The following is a 22,171-nucleotide window of genomic DNA, read 5'->3' as shown; positions in this document are numbered from 1 at the left end:
CCCGCCCTCCGCCGCTACACTTCCGGCGGGGCCGCGGCCGCAGAGGGGCGCAGGCGGGCGGGGCTGGGGGAGGCGGGATAGGCTGGGCGCGGCCGGTGCTGCGGACCCACCACAGCCCTCCCGGTCGCTGCGGACCCAAGGCCTGCTTGCCTGCTAGCGGCGCCATGGGCAACTGCCACACGGTGGGCCCCAACGAAGCGCTGGTGGTCTCAGGTGAGGGGAAGGCGAGGGGTGGGAAAGGGCCGGCGTGGGGTGCGGGTCCCTCGGACGCACCTGAGCCAGCCCTCCGGAGAGCGGTCCTCCCTCCGACAGCGCGGCCTCAGGCGCTCGACCCTTCCTCTGCTCCATGGTGGGTTTAGGGGCTTCTAAGGTTTGTGGGTTCCAGTGCTGGGACTCGCAGCTCTGGAAGGCAGGTGCCTGACGGGGAGGGGCGTGAGGCACGGGCCCCTCTCTTCCGGGTGAGGCAGACCCGTTAATTCCGAGCAGGCTAGGGCTTGCCAGGAATTACTGCCATCACCCGCCCTGCAAACGCGGGTGCGGCCTCTACAGTTGGGTAACCCGGCTGTGGCCTGTACCGCTCTAGATTACAAAATGCAGCAAGCTCTAGATTTGGCCAGATGGGGCTTGGGGGGACTGTAGCGTAGGGAGCCTTAAAGCTGGTATTTTTTTTAGGTGGTGTATTTGGGATGTCATAGGAGGTAGCTCAAGCCACCAAGGACCCTGTTGCATGCAAACTTGCCAACTGTAACCTCTTCCCAGCATCAGCACTGATTTTCAGCCTGTATGCAGAATTCACAAGGCTGGCTGCCAAAAGGGGAGGTAGAAGCCCCGAGCCAAGGCTTATAGATGCCATTCTTGGGGGAGATGTAATAAATCCACTGGGCCCCAAACATAGCTCTCAGCGTTGTTGTTTGGATTTCAAAATCAATCCCTTTTCTGAGACATCCTCACAGTCCCTAACCAGGATCCTACTAAAGCGAGAGAAATAGATCTTGTTGAAGACCAGAAGTCTTGGTTGGAGTCAGAAGAGAAAGCACAGAGGCTAACTTTTGGCACCCTAAAGCCCAGTCTTGTCTCCCTCCTCCTCCATATCTAAAGATGGCTTTTGAGCCACATAATGGTTTGAGTAGGCTTGAATTTCCAGTTTGTTTTGTTGGGGGGTGGGGAGACTTAGTTTGTGTTTGTTTGTTTGTTTGAGGTTTATCTTTTTAGGTTAATTTTTTTTTAAGTTGTATGTGTGTTCGTGTGTCAGTGCCCGTCTGCCTACCTCTCTGTGGACATGCACAGGTGAGTACAGTACCTGAAAAGGCCTCACAGGTGTTGAATTATCTTGGAGCTGGAGTTACAGATGGTTGTGAGCCATTTGACGTGGGCACTAGGAACTGAATATGTGCCCTTAACTGTTGAACAACCTCTGTGTTTGTTTTGAAAGAGAGGTTTGACTTGGTACCCCTGGCTGGAACTATGTAAACAAGGTTGGCTTAGAACTTGTAGTGATCTTCCTGCCGCTGCCTCCCCGATGATGTGATTACAGGCATTCAGTCACCACCCCCAGCTTGTTGATTGTGTGTGAGTGTGCTTATGGTGCTAGGAATCAAACCCTGGGGACTCACCTGGTGCCAGTCAGGCAGGATGCCACACTCCTCAGGCATAACGATATTAGACATCAGAATCTGGGGCTAAGTAGAAAGCTCAGCAGGCAAAGGAGACTGACACCAAGCCTGACGATCTGAGTATAGAATTCCCAGGGCTCATACGTTGGAGGAAAAGAACAAACTAATTCAAGAAGCCTGTAAGCACGTGTACACACACACACAAAATAAACATTACTTTTTTCCTCTGGGTGTGGCTGCACATGCCTTTAATTCCTGCACAAGGAAGGCAGAGTCAGACAGATCTTTGAGAGTTCCAGGACAGCCAGGGCTATGTATATACACCCTGTCCAAAAAAAATTTTTTTTAATAACTAAATTAAATCAAAGTCTGGGGCTGGAGAAATGGCATCATTAAGAGCACTCATTGCAGCTGGGCGTGGTGGCGCACGCCTTTAATCTCAGCACTCAGGAGGCAGAGGCAGGTGGATTTCTGAGTTCAAGACCAGCCTAGTCTACAAAGTGAGTTCCAGGACAGCCAGGGCTATACAGAGAACCCTGTCAAAAAAAAAAAAAAACACTTACTGCTCTTGGAGAGGACCATCCTTCAATTTCCAGCACCGACATGACAGCTAACACCAGTCCCCGGGCACACACACCCTCTTCTCGATTCCTTGTGCATGTGCTCAAGGAATTCCATGTGCTCAGACATACCTGCAGGCCAAAAGCCACACAGAATAAAATAAAAAGAAAATCTCAAAGATAAAACAAATTTGGGCAGCACTTTCTCCTGTTTTGTTTCAGGAAGCCCAGACTCTGGGTTGAGGAGACCAAAGCTTAAGTTCTGCCCTGTGGAAAGTCTGGCAACTACAGGGTGAGAGGCAGCCCTGGAATGGGTGACTCTGTACCTGTCTCCAGAGCCAATGCAGAGCTGGATTGGAAGCTATTGGGGTGGGGGAGGGCGGGGTTGGAGAGAGGTGATTGTGCTAAGAGTCCTTGAGCACAGGACGTTGGGATGTGAGGGGTGGGGAGAAATAATGCCTAACGTAATAGCACGATGGCGTTTGAGATGCAGTTTCCTCAGCTGAATAGATTCTCAGGAGAACAGAGCAGAGCAGCTGCCCACACTGGACTCTGTGTCCCTTGGACCTGCAGTTCATCCAGAGGTACTCAGCCCTGTTTCCAGAGAAGGCTGTTAATTCATTTGCTGTTGTCCGGCCTCCCTCCTCCATTCTGTAAAACAAAACTATTCTCTCTCTCTACTTTCAGGAATTTCATTTTAGGACTGGGAATGGAGTTTAATTGGTAGAGTATTGGTGTGCACAAGGCCAGAACATGTCTCTACCCCCAGCACTTGGTTGAGGGGAAGGGAGCAGGAGAATCAGACGTTCATTGTCAGTCTCATCTGCTTAGAGAACTGGAAGATAGACAGTCAACATGAGACCTTGTCTCAAAAACACAAAATTATTTTCCCACCTTAAAGATATTTTAGGGGGTTAGAGAGATGGCTCAGTGGTTAAGAGCACGGTCTGCTCTTCCAGAGGTCTTGATTTCAATTCCCAGCAACCACATGGTGGCTCACAACCATTTGTAATCAGATCTGATGCCCTCTTCTGGCATGCAGGTGTGCTTGCAACTAAACACTTATACATAAATAAAATAAACATTTTAAATGCTGCATAGTGGTTGTACACGCCTTTAATCCCAGCACTCGGGAGGCAGAGGCAGGCGGATTTCTGAGTTCGAGGCCAGCCTGGTCTACAGAGTGAGTTCCAGGACAGCCAGGGCTACACAGAGAAACCCTGTCTCGAAAAACCAAAAAAAAAAAAAAAAACATTTTAAAGGAGCTCTGGAAAGATGGCTCAGTAGTTAAGAGTACTGGCTGCTCTTCCAGAGAACCCAAGTACAATTCCCAGCACCTACATGGCAGCTCCTACCTGCTTGTAATTCCAGTTCCAGGGGAATCTGGCACCCTCACAAAGACATCCATGCAGGCAAAACACCAATGCACTTAAAAATAAAGTGGTTTTTTTTAATGTTTTTTTTTTTTTTTTTTTTTTACTTTTTTAAAAAGATGTATTTATTATATATAAGTACAGTCTTCAGACACACCAGAAGAGGGCATCAGATCCCATTACAGATGGTTGTGAGCCACCATGTGGTTGCCGGGAATTGATCTCGGAACCTCTGGAAGAGCAGTCAGTGCTCTTAACCTCTGAGCCATCTCTCCAGCCCATCATATTTTTTTTTTTTTAATGTGTAAGTCTTGTTTTATATCCAGGTATGTGTGTGTACCTCATGATTGCAGTTCCCAGGGAAACCAGAAGAGGGTGTCAGATCCTCTGGAACTATTAACCACCATATAGGTGCTGAGAACTGAACCAAGGTCCTCTATAAGTGAGCAACAAGTACTTTTGATCACTGGATCATCTCTCCAGCCCCCATTATCTAATATATTAGTAAAGAAGTACAGTGTCAGATGTGGCCCAGTAGATAGACTGCGTGCCTAGAATGTAAAGCCCTGGGTTTGATTCCCAACACTTGTGAGGTGGACATAGGAGAATTAAGTTCAGAGTCATCCGCAGCTACATGCTAAATCCAAACCTGAGGCTGGAGAGATGGCTCAACAATTAAGCAGGGGAGCCATTGTCCTCTTCCAGCGTCTGTGGGCTCTGCACACGTGTGCACAGACATCATACATGCAGGCATACACATAAAATACATTTTTTTTAAAAAAGTCTAAAGCCAACCAAAAGGAAAAAAAAAAAAAACTTTCAGGCAGTGGTGGTGCATGCCTTTAATCCCAGCACTTGGGAGGCAGAAGCAGGTGGATTTCTGAGTTCGAGGCCAGCCTGGTCTACAGAGTGAGTCTAGGACATCCAGAGCTTGTTACATAGAGAAATCCTATCTCAAAAAACAACAAAAAGTGTAACATAAAACCAGGCACCATAAAATCCTGCCTTAAAATGTTACCTTTACAATGTTTTCTCAGGTGTCCAAGTTGATGGGTTTGTAGACATTTTTATAATGAATCCTTAGATACAGCTGGAATGTTAAAAAGGGTTTTTTGTTGTTGTTGTTTTTGGTTTGTTTTGTAGTCCCCCCCCCCCCCCCTGAGACAGGGTTTCTCTGTATAGCCCTGGCTGTCCTGGAACTGACTTTGTAGACCAGACTGTCCTGGAACTCAGAAATCCACCTGCCTCTGCCTCCCGAGTGCTGGGATTAAAGGCGTGCACCACCACGCCCAGCTTAAAAGTTTTCATTAACTGGGCATGGTGTTTCATACCTGTAATCTCAACACTGAGGAGACTGGGACAATAGGCTCACCATGAGTTCCAGGCTAGTTAGAACTACATAGTACAACCCTGTTGCAAAAACAGAACGGGCTGCAGAGATTTCTTTTTTTTTTTTTTTTTTTGGTTTTTCGAGACAGGGTTTCTCTGTGTAGCCCTGGCTGTCCTGGCACTCACTTTGTAGACCAGGCTGGCCTCGAACTCAGAAATCCGCCTGCCTCTGCCTCCCGAGTGCTGGGATTAAAGGCGTGCGCCACCACGCCCGGCTGCACGAAGTTTTTTACAAGAAATCTCGCCGGGTGTGGTGGCGCACGCCTTTAATCCCAGTACTCGGGAGGCAGAGGCAGGCGGATTTCTGAGTTCGAGGCCAGCCTGGTCTACAAAGTGAGCTCCAGGACAGCCAGAGCTATAAAGAGAAACCCTGTTTTGAAAAACAAAAAAAAAACTTCGTGCAAACAGGAGGATAGCCGGCCAGTCTAGCTTCAGGTTCACTGAAAGAGTGCCCCCACCCCCCCCAAAAAAAAAGGTGAAGTTGTTGAGGAAAGAATCCAGTGTCGACCTCTGGCCTCCACATGTGCCTGCATGGCCAAGGGGACACCACACACACAGGTACACACACAGACACACAGTGGTGCTCCGGCTAAAACTAATCATGAAGCTGGGAGATCCCTTTCAGGGGAAGAGGCTGCTGGGAGTAGGGGCAGCCTGCCAGGCCCGAGCTTCCTGTTACTGCCTCTGGGAACCTGGCATGTGGCCCTTGGCTATAGCCAAGCATGAACTGTGACAGGCTGTTCTCAAGGTCAGAGACTGAGTGAAAGGTAAAGGGCACACACCCACCATCCTGTCCCATTTGGTCCCCCACGGGTACTGCCCATTCCCACAGTGTATTTGAGAAGTCCCCTAGAGCTTGGTCAAAGGTGACCATGTACCAACCCTGACCAGAAACAGAAGATACAGGAGCTGTGATTTTTTTTTGGCCCTCTTCCAATTTCATTTGATCCCAAGATGGTTTGGGATTCAGAGTAACTGCCTGTCCTCAGAGGCCTCTCTTACAACACCTCCCAGGGCAGAGACGCTCCTGAGTGCTTATCTTGGAAAGCAGCCCCATGGATAGGTCTTTCCACTCCAGAAAAACAGAGTTAGCACTGGTTAAGAGGTCAAGGACAAACTGAGCCGAAGTGAAAGCCTATCTCAGAAGGGGGGAGGGGGTCGGGCAGTGGGTTGAGGGGGATGGAGAGATGGTTCAGTGGTTAAGAGCACTTTTTGCTCCTAAAGGGAACCAGATTTTGGTTCTCAGCACCCACCCATATAAGGCAGCTCACAACTGCCTGTCACTCCAGTTCTTAAGGATATGATAATCTCTGGCCTCTGTGGATGCCTGCCCTCGAGTGCACAATACACATAAATAAAAATAAATCTTGGGAGGAAAGCTGGGAATGTCGACGCACACCTTAATCTCAGTGCTCAGAAGGCAGGTCCCCTCGTTGAGGCCAGCCTGGTCTACATAGCAAGTTACAAACCAAATAGGTCTATATAGTAAAACCCTGCCTAAAACCAACCAGAACAAACTGTCTTAGTCAGAGTTTCTATTCCTGCACAAACATCATGACCAAGAAGCAAGCTGGGGAGGAAAGGGTTTATTCAGCTTACACTTTCACATTGTTGTTCATCACCAAAGGATGTCAGGACTGGAACTCAAGCAGATCAGGAAGCAGGAGCTGATGTGATAGAGGGATGTTACTGGCTTGCTTAGTCTACTTTCTTATAGAACGCAAGACTTCCAGCCCAGGAATGGCACCATCCGCAGTGGGCCCTCCCACCATTGAGAAAATGCTTTACAGCTGGGTCTCATGGAGGCATTTCCTCAAGGGAGGCTCCTTTCCCTGTGATAACTCCAGCTTCTATCAAGTTGACACACAAACACATCACTATGAAGTCTCAACTCTTAATTTCTTATTCATCCCCAAGATCTAAATAACGTTAAAAGTCCCACAGCCTTTGCAAATTCTTACATTTTTTTTTAAGATTTATTACTATACATAAGTATACTGTAGCTGACTTCAGATTCACCAGAAGAGGGCATCAGCCGGGCGTGGTGGCACATGCCTTTAATCCCAGCACTCGGGAGGCAGAGGCAGGTGGATTTCTGAGTTCCAGGACAGCCTGGTCTACAAAGTGAGTTCCAGGACAGCCTGGGCTATACAGAGAAACCCTGTCTCGAAAAAAACAAAAAACAAAAAAAAGAAAAGAAAACGGGTTTTCATGACAATTTTAGGATGTTTGCCTCCCAAGGGCAAGGGCCTAGGTTGTTTTTTTGTAATGGGTTATATTGTCTCTGGAGACCTGTCTAATCAGCACCACAACCATCACCAATAACTATAAAACAGAACAGAAATAGACGTCGCTTTGCTCAAGGAGGAAGATACTGAAGTAAGGGAAACAGAGTGGGTGTTCCTTGCAGTAACCCAAACAAAGCACATGGCTGATGCAAGTGTGTAACTGCTGGTGCAGGGGTTTTGTTTTTAAAGTCAGAGTCCCATTATGATAGACCTGGCTGGCCTGGAACTCACAGAGACTGCCTACCTTTATCTACCAAGTTCTGCAATTAAAAAAAAAAAAAAAAAACACACAAAAACATGGTTGGTCTTTCTTGGCTTCTTTTTAGCTATAGGATTGAGCCTGGAGTTCTGCATGTTAAGCACTCTACTACAGCCTTAGTTTCTGGAGAATTCTTACTCAAGAAAACTCCCTGCACAGATGGAAATATATTTATATGGTACACAAAATGGCAACCACTAGCCACATGTGGTTGTTGAGCACTTTAAACATGGCTTATATGAATCTGTTTATTCCAATGTCAGAAAAAAAACCCAGGTCCTTGCACATGAGCTATATCCCCACCACCCTTGTACATTTGTGTGTGTTTGTGTGCTTGCCTGTGTGTACACCACTACACCTAGTTTATGCAGTGCTGGGATTCAAACCTAGGGCTTGTGCATGCCAGGCAAGCATTCTAAGCCCCAGCCCCAGGGTCTGGTTTGGTTTGTGTACTGGCTGGTTTTGTGTGTCATCTTGACACAGGCCGGAGTTATCACAGAGAAAGGAGCTTCAGTTGAGGAAAGGCCTCGATGAGATCCAGCTGTAAGGTATTTTCTCAATTAGTGATCCAGGGTGGGAGGGCCCATTGTGGGCAGTGCCATCCCTGGGCTGGTAGTCTTGGGTTCTATAAGAAAGCAAAGCCGGGCGTGGTGGCGCACGCCTTTAATCCCAGCACTCAGGAGCCAGAGGCAGGCGGATTTCTGAGTTCGAGGCCAGCCTGGTCTACAAAGTGAGTTCCAGGACAGCCAGAGCTATACAAAGAAACCCTGTCTCAAAAAACCAAAAAAAAAAAAAAAAAAAAAGAAAGAAAGCTGGCGGGCTGGAAAACACTGACTGCTCTTCCAAACTCCTAAGTTCAATCTCAGCAGCTACATGGTGGTGTGTCTAAAGACAGCTACAATGTACTTAATATAATAATTGATAAATCTTTGGGCCGGATCAAACAGAGGTCAGGAGTTAAGTTCACAGCAATCACAACCAGATGATGGCTCACAGTCATCTGTAATCACATCCAATGCTCTCTTCTGGTGTGTCTGGAGACAGCTATAGTGTACTCATATACATAAAATAACTCTTAAAAAAAAAAAAGCAAGCTAAGCAAGCCAGTAAGCAACATCCTTCATGACCTCTGCTTGAGTTCCTAACTTCCCTTGGGGATGAACAGCAACGGGGAAGTGTAAGCTGAATAAACCACCGGCTTGTTTTTGCTTTTGAAACTGGGTGTACACCACCATGCCCAGCTGCAAATTGGCTGTCTTAAAAACTAGGTTCTAAGTCCCTGAGAACTTGTATTTATGTGTAATCATAGCACCTGGTAACCAACAGTAACTGTTGTCAACTCTCAGAGCAAGTCAAGGCCAGAGTTAAGCTGGGTATAGTGGTACACAGACTTGTAAGAAGCAGGAAGATTTAGGATAGCCTGGGCTACATAGTAAGCCCTAGATTCAAAAATTAAAAAAAAAGAAAGCCAGACATGATGTTTTATATCTATAACTCATCCTTCAGGTAGCTAAGGCAAGATCATTGAGAGTTCAAGGCCAGCCTGGACTTTTCAAGTTTATATTTCCAAGACAGCCCCACTCAGTGAGCAGGTAAAGGTGCTTGCCACCAAGCCTGATAACCTGAGTTAGCTCCCCAGAACCCACCCACGTGGTGGAAGAAATGAGCTAACCTCCTCAAACTTTCCTCTGACTTCACACACACAGGCTGTGGCACACATTCATGCACACACAACTAATTGTGATTTGAACACAATTTTTAATATGTAAAATGGGCCAAAGTTGTTACGAGCGGATGGAGAGCAATAGCCCCAAGGACTGACTGACCGACAGTGGTTTCCTTTGCTTCCCAGGAGGCTGTTGTGGTTCTGACTACAAACAGTATGTGTTTGGAGGCTGGGCTTGGGCCTGGTGGTGTATCTCAGACACTCAGAGGTAAGGGTCTAGGGGCTTGGGAATCTTTCATCCTGGTGGGCAAGAAAGAGGGGTTTCCAGTGGGCCCATTCCCTTCACCACATAGCCAGATTGAGCATCTCCCATCCCCATCCCACCCTCCATCTGGCACGAGAAGGCCCCCATGAGGAGAAACAAACAAAAAGGGGTTGCTCAGGGTGCAGGGAGCACACATCAGGAAGGTCTGTCCTGTGGGTCTGTCTTAGTTGGGTTTTTGTGATAATAATAAAACACCATGACCAAAAGCAACTTAGAAAGGACGGGAAGTCTTTCTGCTTACAGCTTTTAGGTCATACTCCATCACTGAAGAAATCAGGGCAGGAACTCAAGGCAGGAACTGATGCAGAGCTGGACCCACCCACATAGATCAGTCTATGAAAGCATTTTCTCAATTTACAGATATATCTAGGTTTGTGTCAGGTTGACAGAAAACAACCGACAAAGCTCCTCCTTCCTCACTCCTACCCCAAGCCCCTCGTTACTGAGTGTTCTTTCCAATTGAAGTGGCCCTGCTTCTGTGTCAAAGACTGCAGAGCCATACCCAGGCGGAGTCTTCTGTTCTGTATTCTAGCTCCGTTCCTCGGGACGTCTTCCCAGGCTTATGTCTGCAGCCCTAGCATTCAGGAGGGCTGAGGTGGAGGGTTGCTGTAAACAAAACACCAGCCTGAGCTACAGGGCTCCAGTCCTGGTTGGCACACCCAGAAAGACCCTGACACAAAACATCTTATTATACCAAACTTGGTGGCGTATGGTTGTAATCCTAAGCACTTGGAAAGCCAGGGCAGGAGAATCAGTTCAAGGCCAGCCTCAGCTAGTTTGAGACCAACCTGACCCTGTCTCAAAACAGTGCACACACAAAAGTCTTAATTGTACCCTATCTGAAAGGAGTATACGGAAGGAGGAAACATCATCAGGCAGAACCTACATACATCCTCTCCTGTACGAGCCTTGAGACAATTCTGATGAGGGCAAGAGTCATAATGGATGTACAGCCAGACATGATCTATAACGGTGGGTTAGAGCAGGGTCTAGGGGTGTAAGAAATTCCTGCTGGGGCCTGCCAAGACAGTTTGGAATCCTAAGTCAGTATGGAAAGTCTCCAGACTGAAACCTGATAAAGGTAGGGAAGTTTCAGCTCCCAGAGTGCCCACTTCTAGCTGGCCCTGCTGGTGCCTCCAGAGTTCAGCACAGGGCCGAGTACTGCCTCCCCTGCTCCCTCAATACCCACAGTCCAGAAGCATTCCAGCCACCAATCTATCAGTACCCCCTTCCTCATGGTGAAATACAGGGCTCCACCCAGATCCGACTGGTCAGCAAAGAGCCCCATGTCTGCATGAAGTTGCTGGTGCTTGAGGTTGTTGGTGTCTGGGGCATACTAAGGTTGAGGGATGTGAAGGGTGACAATCACTGATTCCCAGGAACCCCTTTCCACTCTCCTGTCTTCTCCTTTCACCTTAGCTTTCTCACCTAAGGGATCCGGCAGGACTCTTGTTTCCCAAGGTCAACAGTGTCATAATCATTTTGTCACACCTGGATAGCACCTGGCCTGCCAGAAGACACGGGAACAGCTTCCAAAGAACCCACACATCAGGCTCTAACAGCTGGACTTGGCCAGAAATGGGTGCTGTGTGGGTAGCAGTTGTTAGGCCAATGGCCCTGTGTCCTCCACATCTCACATCTCCCACTTCTAGTTCTTGCCCCCACAGAGCTCCAAGACAGGAAGGCTGGGCCTCCCTGACAGGTAGGGAGTGAAAGCTGAGGGGTTTACACCTCATTCTTGGAATGAGGCTGACCTCAAGTTCAGCATACTCCCTCCATGTGAACAGTCTTCACCCGCGCTTCCCCCTGGGACATCTCCATAGCCTGGCACCTTTACTTCCCTAGCCTAAAGAAGTGGCGTATTCACGAGGAAAGATCTAAAGTTCAGTAGAGTTGGGCTAGAGAGTTCTCAGTTGGCAGGCTATGCTATAGACTCTATCTCAGAAAAGCAGGGGAGGGGAGATTTGACGCAGTGGTAAAGAGCACTCGTTGCTCTCGCAGAAGACCCAACTTCAGTTCCCAGTACCCACATAGCAGCTCACAACTATCTATAACTCTAGCCCCAGGGGTCTGATGCCCTCTTCTCATCCCCTCAGGAACCAGGCACACGCATGGTACATATCATACTTGCAGGCAGACACTTGTACACATAAAAATAAATTTTAAAAGTCTTTAAAAACAGAGAAGAGACTCAGACATCTAACTCAGCCTCACTTTGAAGAACTTTCCATAGCCATGGTATATGTGACCCGGCTATGGTGTCAGCCATTCTTCCCCAGGCTCAGAGAATCCTCTTGCTTTTCTCTGCAGCAGCCTCCTCAGCGTTCCTGAGGCCCTTGTATGAGCAGCTCTCTGCCCCTTTTCTGAGTAATTCTTTCACTTCTGGCCTCTGAGCTGCAGCCTCCCCTTCTTCCTGTTTCCCTCCCTCCCCCACCCCCTCCTGTTCCCTTCTCTCCTTTCCCAGAAGAAAGCTCTGGTGGGTTCCTGTCTGAGCCAGGTCAAACTGGGGTAAAGTGGTTTAGCATTTGTCAAGCATGTACAAGGCCCTGGGTTCCATTGCTAGCACTAAAAATAAAAATGTAAAAGGTACTCTTAGGCCTAGGAGGGCTAGTGTTAAGGGGTCAGATGAAGGCAATGTTTGCATGGCTAGAGACCCAGGCTGCAGCTATGAACCCAGCCTCTCCCACCAATGAGATGGGAGTTCTGTGTTGCCTGTCCCTCTCCAGCCTTTCCATCCCATCTGCCTGCTTCTGCCCCATTACTCTCAGCCTCTGCTTTCTCCTCCTTGGGTTTAAGGAGCCCATTCACACTACCTATGGCCTGCCTCTGCCTACACCACTGCCCTATACTTACTGGCTGGAGTGAGCAACAGCCTACAGGCACCTTTTATTCTTGCTTGCTTTAGTTTTTGGTTGGTTGGTTGGTTGGTTGGTTCCCCACCCCATCATGAGACAGGGATTCTCTGTGTGGCCCTGGTTGTCCTTGGACACACTCTGTAGATCATTCTGACCTCAAACTCAGAGATCCACCTGCCTCCTGAGGGCTGGGATTAAAGGCCTGGGCCACCAACATACTTGCTTTCTTAGCTAGTACTCTTTTCTTTGTCCGTGGCCACCTTTGGAATTCCAGGTCCACCCCTGTGACTGTTCTGGCCTAAGTACTCTCTCTTCCCCAGCCTTCTTTAATCTCCTTTCCCAGTCAGATATCCCAAACTTTCTTTGGGGTTTCCTGGATCTAAATTTTTTTAAGTGATATTAACCCCAACCTTGAGGGTCTATACCCCAAATATTTGCTTGCCACAGCTTATTAATTCCCAGAGTAGCGACTTCATCCTAATTTCTGGCAACAGGTTTTCCTGTGTTAGGAGGGTGGAGATAAGGCTGAATTCCCTAGATTGTGGCAGGAATGTCTTGGAAGAATGATGCTGTTGCAACCTGGGTGCCTGCTCATAGGCCTCCTGGCTCTGGACACTAGCAGACTTCTCCCCCAGCCCAGCAGCTCCTCCATGGAGAGGATTAGAGACAAGAGGCTAGAAAGCCTCAAGCCAGCATGGGGGTACCTGTGTTCTCTTACAGCCTGAGACTGTGCTGGCCTGGGTGGGTGGAAATACTGAGAGCACCACACCGTACGGCAGTATATCAGGCATCAGTGCTTATCTGGTAACCACTGTGTGTGTTTACTGTGTCCCTTCCCACCCTTCCTGCCCCTACCTTTCCCTATGCCCCGGCTGCTCCTCAGACTGTCTCTGGAGGTTATGACCATCCTGTGTCGCTGTGAGAATATTGAGACGTCGGAGGGGGTCCCGCTATTCGTAACAGGGGTTGCACAGGTAATAACTCACCTGCTTCCTCCTCTATGTCTAACTTTCTCTTCCTGCCCCGCGGGGCCTGGCAGGCAGAAGCCGGATGGACTCTCCTCCCGAGTGTGTGCCTCCCTCCACTCCCTCCTCGCTGCTGCCCGGGGGCCAGGGTAGATTCAGGCAGGTTCTCTAGGTTCCTTGCCACTGCCCCTTAAGACTACAAGTAGAGAACATCAAGGGATTCTGGAAGTTCTGCCAGGTCACCCAGTGGGCACCATGCATCCATAGCTGGTGAGTCTGTTCTTAGCTAGATTGCTAAGCAGTTCCAAGGGCTTTGCCTGTGCTGTGCAGATTCCCAGTGTCCTCACTTCACGTGTCGTCGGCTCTCTGACATCAGAAGCCCCAAGAGCACTGACTAGCACCTCCCCAGGCTGGAGAAGTTTAAACAATACCTTGCCCTTCCTTTTCCTCAACACTAATTGTCCTGCAGCCTTCTCAGGCTAAACTCCAGCCCGCCAGGAAGGAAGGAGAACCTCCTTCCCCACTGGCCTTCCCTCAGCAACCCCATTGCTGCCTCCACCATCACTATACCTGAACCCTCTGACAGTGCCCAGGCACCTTTCAAGCTTAGGTAGACAATGAGTAGTTGGGTTGTTGGTACACAACAGCTCTTTCTAGAATCAATATGCTAGTGTAACCCCAGCCTGCATTCCCCATGTGACCTGCCTAGGCCCAATACCAAAAGGTGGCCTTCAAGTCATAGCCCCCACCAGGGGAAAGAGACCAGACAGCTTCCCTGGCAAGGAGCAAGTGTAGGGGTATTTATATATTGGCCTAGCAATGGGCATACCCTCAGCATGCCTGCCCAATAATTAGCAGAAGTTTCTAGATAGCCTCCCAGGGGTATTGAGTATCTAAGGAGTAAGTAGGGACCCCTGGGCAACACTCAGATAACACCCATGCACACCCTTCATGACAGTTGGAGTCCCAGTACCTGCTTTCTGTCTTAGGACACACAGTCACTGCTACAGCCTAGGCTCTCCCTGTCCCCAGCGGCCCCAGAGCACCACCATAGCCTCTTGCTTGTTTTACTCACGGTTCAAGCCAGGATGATGAACAGAGAACATATGCACACATATGCCACCCCCTTTCCTACTTCCCCTAGAGCCACCTGCTCCTACCCTGCCCTCCCTCATGATCTTTGCACACACAGCCAGCTACATATCTCTGAAGACTCCTCTATACTTTGGTCTGTCCCAGCTGGGGCAGTGAGGTACTGGACCCTTCCACACCCCAAGCCCTGGGCCCCTAGACCCATGCCCCTGTTTTGCATTTCTTGGCAGGATTTCCCTAGAGATTATGACGTTGCAGCCCCGCTGTGAGGACGTAGAGACGGCCGAGGGGGTAGCTTTAACTGTGACGGGTGTCGCCCAGGTATAGTAACTCAGCAGCCCCACGCATGTCCATTGAGGTGCCTCGTCCCCATACTGGGGTTTGGGGGGAGGAGAGGACACCAACCAGGGGATGTCTCTCTCAAACTCCTGTCACCTCTACTGCAGGATCATCATCATTGGAACATGCCCACTTGGCCCCTTGGCCACCCAGCAGAACTAACAGACACTTTCTCTCCTCAGTGGCCCTCTCAAGACAAAACCGGTGCTGAGGGCTCCTGCCTCACTAACCCACACTCATTTTTTACAGGCATCGGACACAGCAGAGCACAGGGTTCAGGCCTTCCTTGTTTCCTGGGTGGCTTCTGTGAGGCAGAGGCAGCTTGGCCTCCTCTAAGCCTTCCAGGAGTCAGAGGCTGCAGCTCCTCTCCCTCAGCTGGGGCCTGGGAGGGGGTACCACCCTAAGCCACCTCACCTTCACAGGGCAGTGAGGTTCTACCTGTTATAGTCTCTGACACGGGAGTTGACAACACCTGCGGAGGCAGAGACACTGTGGGTTGCATCCTGTCTCCTATCCTGTCTACTCTCTGCAACTCCATTTGCCTGTCTGCGTCCTTTTCATACTCGCTGCCCCTAAGCCTGAGGGTCTCCCCTCTGTAGGAAGGCGGGAAAAGGTGGGTAGTGTGGGGGCAGTGGACTGGAGGAGTGGGAAGATGAGCCCCAAGTGTGAGGGAATCAGGGCCAGTGAAAATAGAATCCTCGCTGTAGGAGCTTCCTGTGCTGCAGATCTCCCTCCAGGGCTCTCAGAAGTCCCCTTGCAGCTCCAGGGCCAGCAGATCTAAGAGGGGCAGACAAGACTGCCAGCCCCTGCATCCCGGGGGCTGGGGCCTCCATCTGCCATCCAGCTGGCTCAGGTGCCTCTGTGTCCTCAACAGGTGAAGATCATGACAGAGAAGGAGCTCTTGGCTGTAGCCTGTGAACAGTTCCTGGGCAAGAACGTACAGGACATTAAGAACGTCGTACTACAGACCCTGGAGGGGCATCTACGCTCTATCCTAGGTGAGGCCCCGCCCAGACTCTGAGTCAGGGCCAGGAACATGTGCATGGTGGGGCTGGGAGTCTGTCCCACTGAGGTTTGAGTAAAACATTTTTCTAGTTTTTAATTTCAAAACTCAAAGTGGACTGATGGTATAGTTCAATGATAAAGCTTAGCATACAAAAGGCCCTGGGTTTAATCCCCAGTGCTAGAAGAAAAAAAAGAAAGGAAGAGAAAAAGAAGGAAAGAAAGAGGTAGACTTGGGGAAATAGTTCAGATGGTAAAGTGCTTGCCTACAAGCAAGAGGACCCCAGGTTCCATCCTCAAAACCCAAGGGTTTTTGGGTTTTTTTTAAAGATTTATTTATTTATGTATTTTATGTGTATGAGTGCTGTCTTCATGCACACCAGAAAAGGACCTCAGTTCCCATTACAGATGGTTGTGAACCCCCATCAGGCTGCTGGGAATTGAACCCATGTCCTCTGGAAGAGCAGCCAGTGCTCTTAACCTCTGAACCATTTCTCTAGCCCCAGAACCTAAGTGTAAGAGGACACATGCTGAGAGTGGTGGTACACACCTTTAAACCCAGCAGTCGGGAGGCAGAAGCAAGTGGAGCTCTGTGAATTTGAGGTCAGCTTGGTCGACAGAGCAATTTCCAGGACAGCTGGAGCTACATGGAAAAACCCTTTCAAAACAAAACAAAACAAAAAAAAACAGTCACTTTATAGTCACTTTATGGTGACTTTTTGAGAACCTATCTCAAAAAACAAGGTAGACTGTGCCTGAGGTGTGACACTCAGTGTTGACCTCTTGCCTTTTTAGGCACCTGAACACACATGTGCACCTATACATACAAACATACAAAAACAATACTAATAAAAATTTTAGGAGCTGGAGAGGTGACTCAGTGGTTAAGAGCACTTGGCTGCTCCTCCAGGGGACCTGGGTTCAATTCCCAGCACCCACATGGCAGCTCACACCTATCTGTAACTCCAGTTCCTGCAGATCCAACACCCTCACACAGACATAAACTACCCGATGCAGGCAAAACATCAATGCACATAAAATAAAAGTAAATAAATTACTTAAAGTTTAAATTAAATGCACATTAAAAATAAATAAAATGTATTTATTTTGAGAATTCTTTTAAGTGAGAACTTGAGCAGGAGGTCGTTGAAGCGGCAGATGGCAGACTGCTCGGGTGTCGGTACTGCTGGGGACATATTTGCTCATTCAGCACGAAGCAGCTCAGGGTTAAAAGAAAGAAGCCCAGGAAGATCCAGCTCAGACTGCTTGCCCCTTGCGTGCACTCAGGCTTGCCCTCAGACACTCCCTCCCTTTCTCAGCTGGCTAGGCCTCTGGAGACTGGCTTACCATCTTTCTGTCCCTCAGGGACTCTGACTGTAGAACAGATTTATCAGGACCGAGACCAGTTTGCCAAGCTGGTGCGGGAAGTGGCGGCCCCCGATGTCGGCCGCATGGGCATCGAGATCCTCAGCTTCACCATCAAGGTGAGGGATAGGAGTGGGGCCGACCCTGGGTGCGCCTGGGAGATGGGAGGGATGCCCTCTGTCCTTACGGCTGCTCCCTAGGACAAATGGCCCCCTTCCTTCCTTAGGATGTTTATGACAAAGTAGACTATCTGAGCTCCCTGGGCAAGACACAGACTGCTGTGGTGCAGAGAGATGCAGACATCGGTGTGGCAGAGGCAGAACGGGACGCAGGCATCCGGGTATGCAGCGTTTCCCTTTCACGCCTTCGGGCAGGGACCTCTGGGTTGATGGGGCTGTGGTCCCTCAGTTTAATCCTCACTATACCCTTGCTATCCCCAGGAAGCTGAGTGCAAGAAGGAGATGCTGGATGTGAAGTTCATGGCAGACACCAAGATCGCTGACTCTAAGAGAGCCTTTGAGCTTCAAAAGTCAGCCTTCAGTGAGGAGGTCAACATCAAGGTGAGAAGCCAGAGGTCCCCGGGCATAGGACTCAGGGTGTACTGACTGCCCTCTCACATGCCAATCCTCCTGCTCCAGACAGCTGAGGCCCAGTTGGCCTATGAGCTGCAAGGGGCCCGAGAGCAACAGAAGATCCGGCAGGAAGAGATTGAGATTGAGGTCGTACAGCGCAAGAAGCAGATCGCTGTGGAGGCTCAGGAGATCCTCCGCACGGACAAGGAGCTCATTGCCACCGTGCGCCGCCCTGCAGAGGCTGAGGCCCACCGCATCCAGCAGATCGCTGAGGGCGAAAAGTGAGAGCCTGGGCCCAGGAGGCAGGCTGGTCAGGCCTCTGTCAGGAGAGCTCTCCACTGCCCCACTACAGCTTGGAAGCTATGCAATCCCTTTGTCCAAGTCTGATCCTTTCTACAAAGCAGATAAGCCCCCAGGCATGTCGTCTGGGAGGTTCAATAAGTTAAGAGTCCAGGGCTCCTTGGGATAGTGCTTAGCACAGGGGGCCTTGTGGTTAGACCCTTCCCACTTGGAGTTGGGAACTAGTGGCTTGTGTTCCACAAGAGCTAACAGGACAGAGCATCACCTTCAAATGTCTCCCATCCCTAACGGCCATCAGAACGGAGTTGAAGGGTATGCTGGGCGCTGGGCCCCAGGTAAGATTTCAAGGCACCAGCATCTCTTAACTGAACTGCGTGTCCTGGGCTCCCTCAGGGTGAAGCAAGTCCTCTTGGCACAAGCAGAAGCTGAGAAGATTCGCAAAATCGGAGAGGCAGAGGCAGCAGTCATTGAGGCAATGGGCAAGGCCGAGGCTGAGCGGATGAAGCTTAAAGCTGAGGCCTACCAGAAGTATGGGGATGCAGCCAAGATGGCCTTGGTGCTGGAGGCCCTGCCCCAGGTGAGGTTCCTTCCCACCCAAGCTTGCACTCAGAGTTAGTCTCCTTGCTTGACCAATGGCAAGTGCCAGGATCTCTCTGGGCCCAGTGGGTAACCTCCACACTCATCAGGAGGGTGTGAGGAAAACCCTCAGCAGGTAGGCAGGATCCCTCCTGCAGACCCAGGCTGTCTGCAGCCATCCCTTGCTGCCTGCATTGCTTTGGGTGTGTGGAACATGGAGTGGAGAAGTGGGATGGACAGGCAAGCAGAGTCTCTCACTAAACCCTCCAAACACTCCATCTCCTAGATTGCTGCCAAGATCTCCGCGCCCCTGACAAAAGTCGATGAGATTGTGGTTCTCAGTGGGGACAACAGCAAGGTGACATCAGAAGTGAACCGGCTGCTAGCAGAACTGCCAGCCTCTGTGCACGCCCTCACCGGTGTGGACCTTTCAAAGGTATTCACCTTCCTAGCGGTGGTGGGAATCCCTAGACAGCCTAGACTGGAGAGGCTGGTGGCTTCAAGGCAGTAGCCCTCACCATCTGTCATCCTTGCAGATACCCCTGATCAAGAACGCCACTGGTGCACAGGTGTGAGGCTCCTGCACACTCAGCCTCCAGCAGCTGCCTGCCCTTCCAGCGCCTGTTTTAACGTCACAGGAACAGCGAGAACATTTCTGACTCTGGTGCCTTATTTTGTAGGGACCAGAAGTGCTGCAGGTTCAGGCCATCTCTGGCTATCTTCCCTTCTCTCCTGTCTGCCTTCCTCTCTCCCATGCCCTCACATTAATTACCACCTTCATCCAGCCTGTCTCCTCATCTGCCATATGTGCCTCTTCCTCTGGCTATCTCTCCCCTTTCTCCCCAACTTCACACACATCATCTACTTTAACTGAAGTTGAAGTTGTGTATGATAATCACTGTCTGTCTGTGAGGAGTGGCCTCGCTGCTCCTCAGAATCCTGGTGCCTTCAAGTTCTACATGTATCTGTCTGTCCTCCCTGGCCCTGGCAGAGCCCAGCATGGGTACGAGGGTCCTGGGTAGGACACCCACTCTCCTCTCTCCTGGTCTGAATCTCCGAGTGCTGAACGCTGTTGCGGGAAGCCCACAACCCACACGCTCTTGCCCTTTGAGGCCTGAGTGGCCATGGCCTATTGGCCCTAGAGTAATGCCCTTGACACGCCGAGGCCCAGGCCTGCTGTCATACCTGCCCCTGTCCCCTGCACCATCACGGAGGCACAGAAGCAAGGCCTCCTGTCTATAGCAGCTTCCTCAGCTTCCTACTGCCTTAGGAGGCCCTGCTCGTGCTCAGGGACACCCTCCCTTGGCTTGTCCTTGATTGGTGGGTGGTCTTAGTCTGACCCCAGTAAGTCTTTCTGGGCTCAATGTCTAGCTCTGTTGGGGACAAGTAAGGTTTATAGGCCTTCTTCCTGCTAGTGCATGGAGCTCTCCCAGGGGGCCAGAGCTGTGCTAACCCTAAGAGAATCAAGTGCTGTAGACTGGCCAAACCTCATTCCCTCAATGCCATTTTCTTCTTGGCCAGCATAATGGGGTTCTAGCCATGGGAAGCAGTTAAATATTCTATACCTTTGCACCACTGGTGGCAGAAGAGGCCAATGCCCTGGTATCCTAGTAGGGATACAAGGGTGTCCCGTGGGCCCCGTCCCCACCCCTGGCCCTGCCCAGCCTGTGTAGCTGTTCTGCATGTGAATGCTGCATGTCTGGTCCGGGATTTGGATGTTGCACTACCCCACTGCCTGTCCCCCTCTGGTGAAAATAAAGATCTCTTATACCCACACCTTTCATCGTATATTCTGTGAGGAGAGAAAGTAGGGACCAAGAAACAGCCACATAATCACTTTGGCATCAGGGTTGCTCTTTCCTTCCTTTGCCACTGGGAGGCATCAGCACACTGGCCTTGCCCTCAGTAGAGACTGACCTTGGCACTGAGGCAAGGGGGCGGAGGATGCAGAGTGGGTAACAGGTCCTCAGCCAGTCCTGAGTCTGCTCAGCAGTACAGCCCGATTCTCGGGCTTAAGAGCATGAACTCTGATAGGGATGCCTGTATTCTAAGTTAAATTTTAGTTTTGTTGTTGGTAAACAACTTAATCTTGAAGGCCTCAGTAATCTGTGAGGGGTTTGCTTTGAGACAGGGTCTCATGCAGCCCATGCTGGTCTCAAGTTTGCTATGTAATATATCTGGCCTTGAACTCCATTTTCCTCCTGCTTTCCTAATGCTGGGATTACAGACATACGCCACCACATCCGGCAAGATTTCTTAATGTAAAAACAAGAGTAGGGCTAGGGAGATGATTGTGTGGGTAAGAGCAGTTGCTACGCAAGCACGGGGACCTGAGTTCTCATCCCCAGCACCCACATAAAAACATAGTATATCCACACACACCTGGAACCAGTGTAGACTAGGGCAGAGATAGGATTGCTGGAGATTTCGGACAGTCAGCCTAGCCAAAAAGAACTCTCAATGGAATAAGGCAGAGTAATAAAGGGTGCATGCACCTGCACATACATCACACATACACACAGACATATCACACACATGCACATGGGGCTTCGGAGGTGGTTTGTGGTCAAACTGCTTTCATAAAATCCTGACTGTCAGAGTTCCAATTCCAGGACCCTGCAGAAAGGTGAAGGAAGAGAACTGACTCCTTTGTTCTGTCTGTCCACAGACACAACTGCATATGGGTCTTAGTTTAAAGCTAGCCTGGTCTACATAGCAAGTTCAGGCCAGCCAAGGCTATGCAATGAGATCCTGCCAAAAATACTAAAATGGGCTTGACAGCTCAGATCTCCAATAGCACTCGAGAAGTAGAGGCAGGAGGATTGGGAGTTAAAGGTCATCACCAGCTACACAGCCAGCCTGAACTGTATGAAAACCAGTCTCAAAAGAAAGACAGTTGAGCCTGTGATCTCAGGACTCAAGGTAGAGCCAAGAAGATTTTTTTACAAGTTCAAAGCCAGACTTGGCTACAGAGTTAGACCCTGTCTAAAAACAAGAATGAAATAAATTGACATATTAGACCACCAAAGTAACTACAGTTGTCAAAAGAAACCCACAGGATGTGGGGTAGGAGGAATGGCTCAGTGGTTAAGAGCATTTGTTATTGCATGGAACTGGGTTAAATTTACCTACATGATGGCTTAAAAACATCGATAACACTAATACTAGAGAATCCGATGTCTTCCAACCATGAGCGCAAGGCATGCATGTGCTATACAGACATTCATGCAAGCAAAACACACATCTAAAAAATTTGTAAAAATGAGACAAATACACCCCAAAATAATTATACCTGTACCTCACAGCCTGCATCCTATCCACACTAGTGCAGGGGAACATATCTGAAATCAGAAGCCTGAAGAGACACAAGCAAGAGGACCAGTGCTAGTCAAAGGCCAGCCTGGGGTACAGAATGAGACCCTGTTAGAAAAAGGGGACTGAGCCGGGCGTGGTGGCGCACGCCTTTAATCCCAGCACTCGGGAGGCAGAGGCAGGCGGATTTCTGAGTTCGAGGCCAGCCTGGTCTACAAAGTGAGTGCCAGGACAGCCAGGGCTACACAGAGAAACCCTGTCTCGAAAAACCAAAAAAAAAAAAAAAAAAAAAAGAAAAAGGGGACTGGAGATGTAGTTCA

The 22,171-nt window shown here is 49.7% G+C and overlaps 1 protein-coding gene across 5 annotated transcripts; it reads left to right on the top strand.

Annotated features, from left to right (window-relative positions):
• Positions 1 to 37: 37 nt before the first annotated feature.
• Positions 38 to 20,315, top strand: Flot2 (flotillin 2). 5 transcript variants are annotated; one of them, XM_021176198.3, is made up of 12 exons: positions 46 to 213; positions 9,335 to 9,416; positions 13,049 to 13,132; positions 14,616 to 14,706; positions 15,599 to 15,722; positions 17,092 to 17,210; positions 17,318 to 17,431; positions 17,532 to 17,651; positions 17,730 to 17,944; positions 18,357 to 18,540; positions 18,826 to 18,975; positions 19,076 to 20,315. In XM_021176198.3, exons 1-12 carry the CDS (start codon positions 165 to 167, stop codon positions 19,112 to 19,114), a joined length of 1,371 nt encoding a protein of 456 aa, XP_021031857.1. In that variant the 5' UTR covers positions 46 to 164; the 3' UTR covers positions 19,115 to 20,315. The 5 variants fall into 5 exon arrangements, with proteins under 5 accessions (XP_021031859.1, XP_021031857.1, XP_021031858.1 ...); XM_021176200.3 differs by lacking the exons at positions 13,049 to 13,132; positions 14,616 to 14,706 and adding an exon at positions 13,212 to 13,302 and having other exon boundaries at positions 38 to 213; XM_021176199.3 differs by lacking the exon at positions 13,049 to 13,132.
• The last annotated feature ends 1,856 nt before the right edge of the window (positions 20,316 to 22,171 follow it).

Source organism: Mus caroli, unplaced genomic scaffold (assembly GCF_978045245.1).
Source record: "Mus caroli unplaced genomic scaffold, Mus_caroli_1 scaffold_13, whole genome shotgun sequence".
In the NCBI taxonomy this organism is placed as follows: Eukaryota; Metazoa; Chordata; class Mammalia; order Rodentia; family Muridae; genus Mus; species Mus caroli.
The sequence above is the reverse complement of the archived record's forward strand: the minus strand, read 5'-3'. Positions and strand labels throughout refer to the sequence as shown.